A 12,213-nucleotide genomic window follows, 5' to 3' on the forward strand; every position below is an offset into this window, starting at 1 on the left:
TCGTATCTGCGTGCGGTTTTCCAGTCAAATTCAGAATGCTTGAACGTCTCCAAATCAATGTTTTTCATTCTTCCATTTTCGTTTGAAGTCGACTTAGCTGTCGGTTCTGTCTATTACGGTCCACCCTCGCATCGCACAATACGCCAAACAGTTTCAATCATTCGGCATTCTCTTAGCATAAAGTTAGCTTTGACTATCAACTCTGCCCTTTATCCTTAAGGGATTTTTCACGTTTTTCGGAACATATGCTAGGTTTTCCAACTATATTAAACATAACTACATATTTTCATTTTTAGCTAATTTCCCTATTTTCATTAAATTCAATAATTTTGGTTGTCTATTCCAAGTCGAAGTAAGTTTTTCTACAAAATTCTTACCAAGCATATGAAAATTTAATCTGCGTCATCCAGAAGAATACAATATCTTGAACCAACTTGAACATATTTTGTTATATATTAGTTGATTAAATTCACTTTCGAAGAAATCCTCACTGACTGGAGGTAGTTTGTTTGTGTCTGATGCTATCCAAGTTGGTAGCCTCGACGCGAATGTCGGTGGGCGCTGGTAAGTTCAGCTCGATTTCGCTAAAGGAAGCTGGAGGTGAGACAAACTTCATGTCCAGGGTGCCACCGCTTAGAGGATCATCGACAGTTCTCGCAATACTGCGCAGAACGGTATCTATGCTCTTAATCTTGGACTGACCTTTGCTCTCCTCCTCGGAAGTGCAGGGCTCGGGCAGCTGAGTATCTGGTGGTCTACTGCTCAGTTTAGAGTGCTGCGCGTATATTTTGTAAAGGCCCGCATTGTAAGATTTGCCGTGCTTGGCGTAGAGCCGGATTGTTTTCTCACGCAATTTCTGGCGTTGGGCGGGCGCAGACACTGTTACCTCAATGGCCACAAGGGCGATGTGACACTGGCTGTGCTCCAGGTGGAAGCCATCCGTCTGGCAGCTGCAGATAATGGCCTTGACCACCTCATTGCTGTCCACCCTGCGTCCGAGTAATCTAGTCAGATCGGCGGCAATTTTGGGAATGTTTTGGGGCAGAAATACGGCGCGCGCCAAAGGTGTCAGCAGTATCTTGTCACGTGGATTATAAAAATCGGGCAGCTGGGAGCATAGTTTGCTGGCGGCCAACAAGCCAGCCTGCTTCAGAGTTAGGTACAGCTTCTTGTCCTGCAGACGCGGGTTAACGTTGATCGGGCTCTTAAAGGTGTAGGTGTATATGAATACGCTTGAGTTCCCGCTGAAGATTAGACGCCACATCTGCGCCATGCCGCTCTGTTTGATGTGCCGCATTTTGGGCCCCAGGTCGAAGAGTACTTTGTTGGCAAAGTCCAAGCTCTGCGATGTGGCCGCTTGATCCGACTGATTGAAGTCGGGACAAAGCTCGCTAAAAGTCTTACATAGCTTGTTGAAGTCGAAGCCGCCAGCCATTATTTTACTGCGCACTGAAATACGAGAACGCAAAAGCAACAATATTCATGAGTACATTCATATAAAAATGCCGCCACAGAAAAATATGCTTACCCGATGAAAATCAAATCGATCTCTCACTTCTCGCCTCCAATGCGCGACTATTTCTTTTCGCTCGATCGCTTGGTTCAAATATGCTGAGCCGCTCAGAAAGACAGAGAAAGGAGTTTTAATTGGAGCTCAGATATATTTTGTACGATATTTATAAACAATACCAGCTGCATTTATCTGAGCCAGTTTTAATATTAAATACTATTGAATTGCTTAAGAGATAGATAGATTTAATAGAGCAGTCAACCTTTGACATCATTCGTCTATTCGAAGAGAATAGCTGAGTTTTTGAATTCGAAATATTTAGCCACGACTTCCTGCAGAGCTAAATGATATAGATATAGATATCTATATAAAGATATGTGTATATGTTATGATATATATAACTAATGTATTCCGCGTTTGGTCAAAATACATTGAGAAATAAAAAGTTTATTATGCAAGTTATTTCCTATTCACATCCAAGCACGTACACCGCAAGCTAAGTAATATTTTTGCGCTTCGTCCCTTTACCCTACTCCAGGGGAAATGCATTCTAGATATGAGGCGGCATTTTATTTGAAGATTAAATATATTATATGCTGTTATTTGTTAAATTTTTATGGACTTAATAAAACATACCCATGGATTTTCATTTTTGGACCTCCATTGTGATTCCTTTCTAAGAAATGGATAAAAACAAAAACGTATATCTACGGCACGCCGAAGATTGAATACCCTTGGCTAATAACACTTGAAGTAGCTTACGGTTTTGCAGATATGAAGTTCAAATTAGCTGAGCTTAATTCGAAGCATTATAATAACCAAAAAAGCTGTTTACGGGCGAATCCTTAAAAGTATTGCCTGCCAAAGGCAGAGAAAACTGTGCAAAGTTTAAATAGAAATAGACAAACTAATAGGGCATATATATGTATACTTTCTACTTGATCAAGGGAAGCTCTAGTACTGCTTTAAGTATATCTTAATTTAAATGCACTATTTAACAAGTCATACAATCAATTTGGCCTAATTTCTGTTTTAGCCACACGAAAAGTGGACACTTTTCTTCACATTAAACAAAATTTGGCTTTGTTTGTTTTATTGTTTTATTTGTTATATGCCTGCAATTTAGTGGCCGAATAAGTTTTTACTTTTTAGATAATACTCGAGAGACTCAAATTAGTGAATTAATTATATATATGTTTTGTTTATTGTTGTTATTCCAACAGAATATTCATTTCCTCTTCCGGGCAGGTACAATCCGTGCATAGCTGGAATCGGAGGTGCCCTCCAGACTGGAGGGAATGGACGTGCTGTGTTTTTCACGTTGCGAACTGAGCAATAACATGACTCCATCGGCGATTTCATCCAAGCTTACGGGTCGATTGTAGGACAACATAACGGCCGATATAATTGGCAGCAATATGACATTATAGTCCGGCTCCATTGCACGTTTTGGGACTAGTACTGTTTGAGTACCTATGTATAAGAAATGCACAGTTTGATGTTGATTTAGCAATAATTTTCTCAAAATTTATATGTACGATACGATATATTCCATGACAATCAAATAGATCGGGCTGACAGCTAACCCCCGGCTAGCTCCAATATGTACTGTAACCCGGACCACATACACGGCCATAACTCAATCGTGAGCACTTGCCTGGTCACCGGTTGTTGAATTTCCGTCACCTCCCAACCCGTTTGGGGGCAATGAAAAATTCAATTTGAAAAAGTGTCACTTGTCAGCTGGCGATATACCCTGCCCTGCTCTGCTCTGCTCTGCTCTGCTGTGGATTTTCCATTGTGTTATGCCCTTTGTTGTCGTTGCTATTTCGCTTTTCTACTCGGTTGTGCTTTTTTTTCTGTTCATTCCTCCTTTGACATTGCGATATATCAATACTACGGATATGCGACAAGCATTTCATATGCAAATTGATAACAGCTCAGGGCCCGGCGAGTCAATAACTAAAATGCCACCCACGCATATGCAAATGGCTTCACCAGCAGCCACTTTGAATCTCTTTTGAGCCGACCCAACGGACATAAAACCCTTAACTATTTCCATTCAATCTACTTATAGCATATACTAAATGCTATTTAGGTTTCACAAGTTAAGACTCTTCTTCCAGTTTGGGATAACATTCCAAGATTTTGACATTTGTTTAGAGTTAAGCTTTAACTTTTTTGTTTATTTATCTCTGCATATTATGGAAATTGCGCTCTTGTGTTTAAAAAGCAAAAAAAAAAGCAAAAGCTCACAGTCAACTCTTATTGATATTGGGAATGTCTGAAGCTAAGCCAGAGCTAAAAATGAGAATTTATCTATGTAGGGTATACCAAATTTTTCATAAATAACTTTTTCTGTATTAATTATTTTGTCTTTGCTTCAGCTCTGTCGATGCACACGGGAAATTTATCGTACATTTATAGAGTTTTCCACTTATTTGAAATTGATCAAAATCGATATTAAATGGAATATACCGAATCATCATATATCTACAATATCCATCATCTATCTACAAATATATTTTTTTATAAGGGAAAAGTATGTATTTAGAAAATTGCATTTTGCAGCCCTGTTTGCAAAGTTTAAAACCAGCTGTCAATATATGTATAAAATCGTTTAAATATATTTTTATTGACGCGAGAAACGTTTTCTTCTCTTCATTTGTAACGAGAGCATTCTCGCTTGCATCTACTGCACTTTCTTGATTCATGATTCATATACTTATGCATTTATGTATACATATATATATATATATATATACATATATACATGTATGCAGTCGAGTGCTCACACACATGAAACGTATCGGCTATCAGCTCTCATTTCTCATCGCTCGAATGTCGATATTTATTCACGCCGCGTACTCCGATCGGACAATCTTCAGTTTGGAGCCGTAAGCCGAAGCGGAAGCATCGGAATATTTGTCAGTAGCGTGCCCATTCTTATCCGAATTATATATCCATTGAGAATAAGTTTTCTAATGTATTATGCACACATCTCGAATAAGGGAATTTCCCCAAAATTGAAAATAATAATTTGTCTGTGTGTGTGTGTGTGTTTATGTGTAAAATATAGTTCACGCTTGTTATCTTTACGCTGAGTGCAGGGTATCTACCGACTAGAGCTCTCTTGCTGATTTATTGTGTTATCAATATCCGTAACTGTTGCTCGCTTCCATCATTTATAAATATTATATATATTTATGTATACAAAGTTCTGTTCTGTGCCTCCTTGTACTATTAAACTAAAGTATTCATATATACTTTATTTTTGAAAGGCAGAAGATTCTCGAACAGCTCCTCTTTTTTTGTCCAATCATCTCAGCGGGTATTTTGAAGCCTGGTTTACCATAAATTTCTTTATTTATATTAGAAGCAAGCATAACTACTTGAATTACATTCGAATGCGTTCGCCTTTGTGTGTGGAAGTGGAAATATTTCTGATTAAAACGACCTACGACAATAGGCCTGAAGAAATGTTATTAGCTTTATATTGTTTTGCTTGCAGAATCCCAGAAGGATGACCGAAAAGAAGCCAGCAAAGTTTGTTTTCGATTTTCGAAAGCTAATCGAAACATTCATTGAGATTTGTCCGGACTTCAGGGACGAGCCGAACTATGCAAATGCCACAGTGAGTCGCCGTTTTGCCGAGCAGGTGATCTTCGAGTGCAGCAGGCAGGCCAAGTTGGCCAAGAGCCAGGGCAAGAACGAGCTTTGGAAGTTGACGCTGGACACCAAAGGCGAGCAGGGCAAGTCGCTAAAGAACAAAGTGTTCATATCGCTGAATGCCACAAAGCCGCCGCCGCAGCAGCAGCAGCCGTTGGTGTTGAATGGCATTCTGGAGCTGACCTTCAAGCAGGCCAGCCTGTTGGCGGTGGCCAAGTATTGCCAAATAGTGCCGCATCTCGTCGAGCGCCAAGAGATTGTGCTCACTCCGTTGGCTGGCGCCGTTTTTGCCAGGGAGGACATGCCGAAGCTGGCAGCAGCTTTGGGCGAGCCGCTGCCTGAACTGTTGATGGCGATCATCAGTAGCTGCCAAACGGATGGATACTACCTGGAGCACAGTCGCTGTTACATTGCGGTCGCGGGGCTTATTAAGACGGTGTCCGATTTCCAAATGCGAGCATCCATTGTCAAGAAGACCATTAAGATGTACAAGCTCCAGGGCAAGGACCTTGACATGGCCAAGTTTGAAATATGCAACAAGTTCGTACAGTCCAGCAACAGCGCAATTAATCGCCCAATCCGTGTGGACGATGAAGAGGTTGACAATCTCGTTTCACAGTTAATGTCGTTCAACCTGAACAGGAACATGGAACCGCCGTGCCATCCTTTGGCTAACAACAGGGGCCAGATACGGAAACATCAAATGAAATGTGCAGCAAGCTTTGGAAAACCCGCTAAAAAGTGAAGGCAACAATTTCTGAGTAACCGATGCGTGAAAAATAAAACTGAAGGGAAGTATACCTTAAATCCTTTAAGCCTTGTCATATCACACACTGTAAAGTATGACAACAATCTTGAAACTGGATAAAACATTTGGTTCCCTTGCCTCATTCTGGAGCTATTCTGGATACAATGTACATATTTTAATATTTGGTACCCATACAACTTTCCACAAACATAATTTTAATCACTCTTTAAAAGCTAAAGCTTTATTTTTCTGTATTTAAAATATTGCATAAAAGTATTCTGGTACCAATCTTTCTAATATTTTATGTATAATCACTTTTTCTGTAACTCAAAAATCTTGTAATATATATATGTATATGTATAAACTAAAATCCAATTAAAATTTGCAAAATATATACATATACATATAAAACTGACTTACCAATTGACTATTGGAATGGTAATTAATTCATCCTTTAAGGTGAGATAAGATATGAGTTTGCAGTCCGAGCCTTAAGTCGATTGTTCGCCACTTCGACTTAGAGGGCAGAGTTTATTGTAAGATTTAAGTTTGTTGTTTGTGGTTTTTTGTGGCTTAAGCTTTTCTTCGAGTTTTGTTGCTGTGGCGACGACAAAGCCCCTCAGAGATTATGGTGTGTCTAGTCAGGAGGAAGTGGAATTGGTTAGACCCTTTTGCGGTCACTGCGTCGCTTGGCAAAGTTTTGCGCTCTAGTGTGTGCCGGCGCTGAAAAGCCTTTAAGTTGCGCAGGATATCATAAGGAATATCTAAAAAGCACCCAAAGAAAACAAAATACATATTTGATAAACGGCAAGGGACCGAACAAAATTTTAAACAACAACTTCCAAGTTTCTAATGCCCAAGGCATTTAGAAAAGAAAACCATAAAAATGATTACAAATGATATTTCACCATCTTAGCTTTCAGTATATTAAGGGGGTGTCGCTCTTATTTTTATACGTAGAAATTGTTTACAAATTGTAATTACAATATATTTAAAAATTAAAAAACAATTTTCATACGATATAGGCTTTTGATGGTAATTAGCATATTATTATTTCAAATTAAGCGCGCATGATCGATTACTTATCGGAAACAGAAGCAAATTAGAAACCAAAATTAGTTTTTAATAGTGCTGGTAAACGTATCGAAAGCTTATAAGAATAATGTAGCATAGTTGAGAAACGATATCTTTAAAATAGCGATATATCGATAGGATATGATCACCCCTGCATAAAAAATAAGCGGCAAACAAGCATCAAAACATAATCAAAACACAGATAGCATTGGTGCGTCGATTTCTATTTGTGAAAAATGGAATCCATAAACTTTAATGACTTTTCCGCTAAGGAGCGTCATGAGATAATCACAGCGTTTCTGATTAAAATGCGTAAAGCCAATTCGATGCACAGTGCGCACAGCTTCTTCCAGTATTATCTAAAACAATTTTACAAGATGCCACCAAAGCTGCTCGACGACATTATCTATTGTCAGCGCGCTTTGAAAAATTATCTGGCTGTTCATCAGGTATGTACTGCTTATTATTAACTGGGCTTTCATTAATTAACGTTCTCACCGAATCTTGCAGACAATCACGAATGTCTTTGCCGAGCAACCAGATGCAGTAAGTTATTGCCACCATCTATCAGTTATTTGGTTTAATTTTCTTCTGTATTGCACGCGTTCAGGACCCGGAGACCAAGAACAACTATCTGCTCGAGATAGAAGAGGTGCTCCACGAAATCAATGCAGAGTGTAAATATTTGCTGATTCGGCTAGAAGAGGACATTGACCTCTTCTGCTTACCCTTTACGGAGCAACAGCTGCAACCCAATGGGAATTTGATCAATGAAATGGTCAGCGAAGCCGTGGTTCCTCTTGTGTGCAGCAGCCTATTGCCATTTAAGCCCCATTCGGTGGCAGAGCGTCCCACAGAAAGTCAGTTGCTACGCAAGTACTTTACCGTCAGCACAGAGCCAAAGACAAAAACTTCGTTAAAGACCAAAGAAGAAAACGCTAAACCCATCAAATCAGCGGCGCCGAAAAACAAACCAATTCCGGACGCAGCCGCTGCTGGGACAAAAGCGGCCGCCAAACAAGCAACAAAGCCTGCTGCGCCAGCCTCTGAGGCTGCCAGCAAGACCGATGCGGTAAATGTTAGTCGCCTTCATTTGCAGGCGGCGCTGAAGCGAGCCCGTCTTAACAAGCAGGTAGGCTGCGATGCCAAGCCGGCAAGTCCAAAGGAGTCGTTTTTGCAATCCTTTGGCCTCTGCACACAGCTGGAGCACAAGCGCATGGTTTTGTCCCAGGCGCTGAATCATAAACGAAATCCAAGGCTTACACAAAATTAGATTCCGACCCTACAATAACAATATGGATGTTGTGCTCGTGTATTATACGTATACTTAAGTTCCTATAGGAAAATGTAGTATGAAATCCAATTATTAAGTTTTATATAGTTTATCACGTTGCAGTTAAACGTCCGACAATCTGCAGGCAAATCTGCAGTCTAATATGTTAAATACCTACACGAAAGAGAAAACCTTTAAAAACTTGACCCAAGCCATAGTTTTGCTTTAAGTATTATAGTTAAGCCTTCCTATCTATATTAGTTGTAAATTAAAAAAGGCTATGAATGTAGCCAAAAATTATTGTTTAAATAAATAATGTGTGAACCAACCACAAAAAAATAACTAACAAATAAAATGGTGTCTGCAACTGGGAAGTTAAGTTCGATACCTAAATGTTAACCGGAAGTTTCTTAAAATACAGAGAAAAGCATAAAAAAGTCAGGAGAAGAGTGCTTTTTACTTGACAAAGACCAACACACGGGGGAAACAAAACAACGTTAAGGGACAATAGCGCCTAATAGCCCGTTGATGGTGTTGCTTTAGGTGCCGGAACCGTTGAACGTACGGGCGTCGGTGTCGCTCATTTATCATTTACACACCAACGCACGTTGGCACAGATGAACAATACGAGATACACAGTCGAGAGCTCCGGCTTTTTTATTGTAGACCCAAAGAAAAATGCTGCTCCCATTTAATGTAAAAGAATAGACTCCGAGGGGGGAGAGGAGGGTCCAAATCTGATACAACTCCGGCCGCCAACGCCCATTACATTTGCATTGATGTAATCAGCTTGCGGCCGGGTCGTCAAATTGCTCGAAAAAATACCAAGCAACATTCCGCTGAATTGCTGTGCGGCCATTTTTACAACCCGCTCTCCCCCCCCCCCACTCCCCTCTCCCACAAACAACCATCGTCCCTTTTATATTGCGTTACAAATTGTTTGTTTGCGTTCGCAACCCTTTTAATTTTGTGGCAGGTAAAATCCGTATCCGTAAATGGTAATCCAATAAAATAGATTGAGCTGAATTTTGTTGTGAAATTGGCCTCGCACCAGTAGTCATAGATGATTAATGACAAGTATAAAGTTAAAACTTACGCAATATACGAGGTCTAATTGTGTTTAAAGGATTCAAAGGTAAATATGTAAACGTACCTAGTCGTTGATTTTCAAATACCGATAACCGATACCGATAGCTTGCCAACTGTGTGCGCGCTTGGCGCCAGGGCTGGGTAAGCGCCGAGTCTTATCTGTTATTGAATAACCGAAACAGCTGTGGGCAGGACTTTGTCGACCAGACTACACCTTCTTGTGGACTATAATGGTTATTTCATATCGAGGCACATTAATTAGACAAATTCTGCGACGTTGTCATCGCGCAGGTATGTACTGTTTTTCAATTACTAGCAATTGTTGTGTTTACATGTTTCAAAGTGAAAAACGCTGTCGCATTATTATGACATTCAAAGGCTTTTTTGCTTCAACGTAGTCGCAGCAAATAAGAACAGCACCAGCTTGACATGTTTCCATGGGGTCTGGCCGCCATCGGAGCGGAGAGACTTTGAGCAGCACATGCGTATTGTGCCGGACTTCATCAGCGAGGCAGAGGAGAAACAGCTGCATGAGGAAATCGAACCGTATATGAGCCGGCTACGCTACGAGTTTGACCACTGGGACGATGTGAGTAGAGGACACGCAGCCTTTGGCTGGATGAAGCATAACTAAGTCTCTTGCAGGCCATACATGGCTTTAGGGAGACTGAGCGCAAAAAATGGTATCCGAAGAACCGGGAGCTCCTGGAGCGCGTGCGTCAGGTGGCCTTCAATGGCGAAATTATGCCCTACGTGCACATACTGGATCTAGCGCCTGACGGCGTCATCAAGCCCCATGTAGACAGCACCCGCGTAAGTCTGTCGAGCCTTAAGTTTAATTCTTGTCAGATAACTAATTCTTACCTGGTTCCACAGTACTGCGGAAACACCATTTCGGGGATCAGTTTGCTCAGCGACAGCGTCATGCGCCTGGTGCGTACCGATGCCGAAAAGTATCAGCAAAACAGCTCTAATCCGAGCACCGAAGATACCTCGTATCGCCAGCAGCCGAAGGCATTGCTAGAAAACAACTTCTATGCGGATCTGTTTTTGCCACGCCGCTCGCTTTACATAATGAGCCACACGGCGCGGTACAATTTTACACATGAAATTCTGGGAAACGAGCATTCCAAGTTTCTTGGCAATCCCGTCGAGAAAACGCGTCGTATCTCCATCATATGCCGCAATGATCCTTAAAACAAAATGAAATCTGGTTAACATTTTATCGTTGACATTTTAAAGCAAAAGCTTTATATATACACATACAATTGTTTATTGAAAGTTGTGATAATCGTTTATTATATTTCGGTTTGTTTTTTTGGTTCAGATATTCCAGTAATAAGATGATCCAAGACTTGATATTTTTGCTATTAAACGGAGAAACCTAATTTATAATATTATGCTTTCTCTAAGACTGCAAATTATAGTAGACACGAAATTAAGAAATATGTTACAGAATTTACTTGCCTTGTTATTGTATTGTTTTCCTTTCATCGTATTTGTACAAAGGATTCCAAAACAAATCCCTGCGTCAATATTCTCGTAAGCACCACTTTCTGTGCCTCAACATTACCCGATAACAGGACATGACGATTTGCAAATGATGCCATTAATATTCAGCCATCTCAGCTGTGAGTTCCTCCTGGTTATGAGCATTGTTCATGATACATGTACTATGTACGAAGGAAGGCGAAGAAAAACCGCTTCACATTTTTCAGCCTGACGCTCTCTTTGTATACAGCGGCCTGTTGTGGGCGTTGAAAGCTCGCTCTTGTGTTCTCTTACGCTGTTACTTTTGAAACGCCATCCACATTACTGTTAATTAGACTGGGAGTTCAACAGATAACAGATAACTGGCTGCGCCTTTAGTACGACTTCTGCAGATGCTGCTGCTATGAGGAAGTGGAAATGGTCATAACATTTCTTCTACACATCTTTGTCTGCTTAATTGGTTTTATTATCTAGAAACTTTTGGATCTGTCGGATCTAGCTTAGCAGGTTTATGCCTAGCTAGATGAGTCACAATAGATCCGTAATGGTTTGAGTAAGACGAGGATAAACTACCTTAAGTTGCTTCATCAACTAAGCCTAACCTAGAATCTAGCTCAAAACTAACAAAGGACATTATTTTCTATGTACAATGTATATCTTTCCTTGATGTATATCTTTCCTTTCTCTAAATCAAAGTACTTTGTACAAAGGTTTTAGGATTCTTGTGACCTTAAATAAAAAGAAAATTGAAAAAAATACACCTGCGCCATCAGCGGCCAGCTGCAGGTGAGTCAATAAAAAGCCCATCAACATTTAGTGCTCCTCGAATATCCGTCCAACAACAAGGAGAAAAGCTGAAAACCAAAAAACTCGCCAACCCCCGCCTTTGCCCAGTCCCCGGCGATACGGATAACACTAAGGGAAACCAAATGGTGGCTGAAAACTTTGTACAAATTATCAACAGTTAAACAGTTTGCAACTGGGGCGACATTTTCAAGTGGCGACCCAAACAAAATAAAACAACAGAAGTGCTCTAGTGGAGAGTGCCCGACTAGGAGATACCCTGTGTTGCCAGCTTTTCAAGGCTGTGAAGAATAATGTTCTAGATCTGAATATGCTATGAGAAAGGCTGCCTTCCTACTTTGGTATTATCTATCAAAAAAATAGGATGAACTCTTTCTCTATATGGTATTCGGGAATATATATAATATTTCAAGTCTCTAGCTTTTGTAATATCCGAGATTCATTCATATTCTTTGTGGAATTTAACGCTGTCTCCTTTAACTTCTAACAAACAATTAATAGAAATTCATCATACCCATCTTAAACAATATATTAATGGATACAGGGTATAAAAAG

General features: G+C 40.2%; 5 protein-coding genes across 7 annotated transcripts; 3 read left to right on the forward strand and 2 right to left on the reverse strand.

The window, feature by feature from the left end:
• Nucleotides 1–375: 375 nt before the first annotated feature.
• LOC135438105 (uncharacterized) lies at nt 376–1,664 on the reverse strand. The gene is made up of 2 exons (XM_064696262.1): nt 1,529–1,664; nt 376–1,449 (listed from the first exon to the last, which is right to left on the reverse strand). Exon 2 carries the CDS (start codon nt 1,433–1,435, stop codon nt 488–490), a length of 948 nt encoding a protein of 315 aa, XP_064552332.1. The 5' UTR covers nt 1,436–1,449; nt 1,529–1,664; the 3' UTR covers nt 376–487.
• Nucleotides 1,665–2,592: 928 nt separating this feature from the next.
• Nucleotides 2,593–10,244, reverse strand: LOC135438145 (uncharacterized). 2 transcript variants are annotated; one of them, XM_064696331.1, is made up of 2 exons: nt 10,228–10,244; nt 2,593–2,983 (listed from the first exon to the last, which is right to left on the reverse strand). In XM_064696331.1, the coding sequence occupies exon 2, from the start codon at nt 2,949–2,951 to the stop codon at nt 2,739–2,741; it is 213 nt and encodes a 70-aa protein (XP_064552401.1). In that variant the 5' UTR covers nt 2,952–2,983; nt 10,228–10,244; the 3' UTR covers nt 2,593–2,738. The 2 variants fall into 2 exon arrangements, with proteins under 2 accessions (XP_064552401.1, XP_064552400.1); XM_064696330.1 differs by lacking the exon at nt 10,228–10,244 and adding an exon at nt 3,054–3,149.
• LOC135438085 (uncharacterized) lies at nt 4,325–6,094 on the forward strand. Its single transcript, XM_064696238.1, has 2 exons — nt 4,325–4,407; nt 5,022–6,094. The coding sequence occupies exon 2, from the start codon at nt 5,034–5,036 to the stop codon at nt 5,922–5,924; it is 891 nt and encodes a 296-aa protein (XP_064552308.1). The 5' UTR covers nt 4,325–4,407; nt 5,022–5,033; the 3' UTR covers nt 5,925–6,094.
• LOC135438084 (uncharacterized) lies at nt 7,178–8,715 on the forward strand. Its single transcript, XM_064696236.1, has 3 exons — nt 7,178–7,450; nt 7,512–7,547; nt 7,612–8,715. The coding sequence occupies exons 1-3, from the start codon at nt 7,238–7,240 to the stop codon at nt 8,272–8,274; spliced, it is 912 nt and encodes a 303-aa protein (XP_064552306.1). The 5' UTR covers nt 7,178–7,237; the 3' UTR covers nt 8,275–8,715.
• LOC135438144 (alpha-ketoglutarate-dependent dioxygenase alkB homolog 7, mitochondrial) lies at nt 9,479–10,644 on the forward strand. Of its 2 annotated transcripts, none has more exons than XM_064696328.1 (4): nt 9,479–9,654; nt 9,762–9,952; nt 10,009–10,176; nt 10,240–10,644. In XM_064696328.1, the coding sequence occupies exons 1-4, from the start codon at nt 9,594–9,596 to the stop codon at nt 10,558–10,560; spliced, it is 741 nt and encodes a 246-aa protein (XP_064552398.1). In that variant the 5' UTR covers nt 9,479–9,593; the 3' UTR covers nt 10,561–10,644. The 2 variants fall into 2 exon arrangements, with proteins under 2 accessions (XP_064552398.1, XP_064552399.1); XM_064696329.1 differs by having other exon boundaries at nt 9,527–9,654; nt 9,742–9,952.
• The last annotated feature ends 1,569 nt before the right edge of the window (nt 10,645–12,213 follow it).

Source organism: Drosophila montana, unplaced genomic scaffold (assembly GCF_035044405.1).
Source record: "Drosophila montana isolate Dmon_TW-CO22-7 unplaced genomic scaffold, ASM3504440v1 contig_3846_1, whole genome shotgun sequence".
In the NCBI taxonomy this organism is placed as follows: Eukaryota; Metazoa; Arthropoda; class Insecta; order Diptera; family Drosophilidae; genus Drosophila; species Drosophila montana.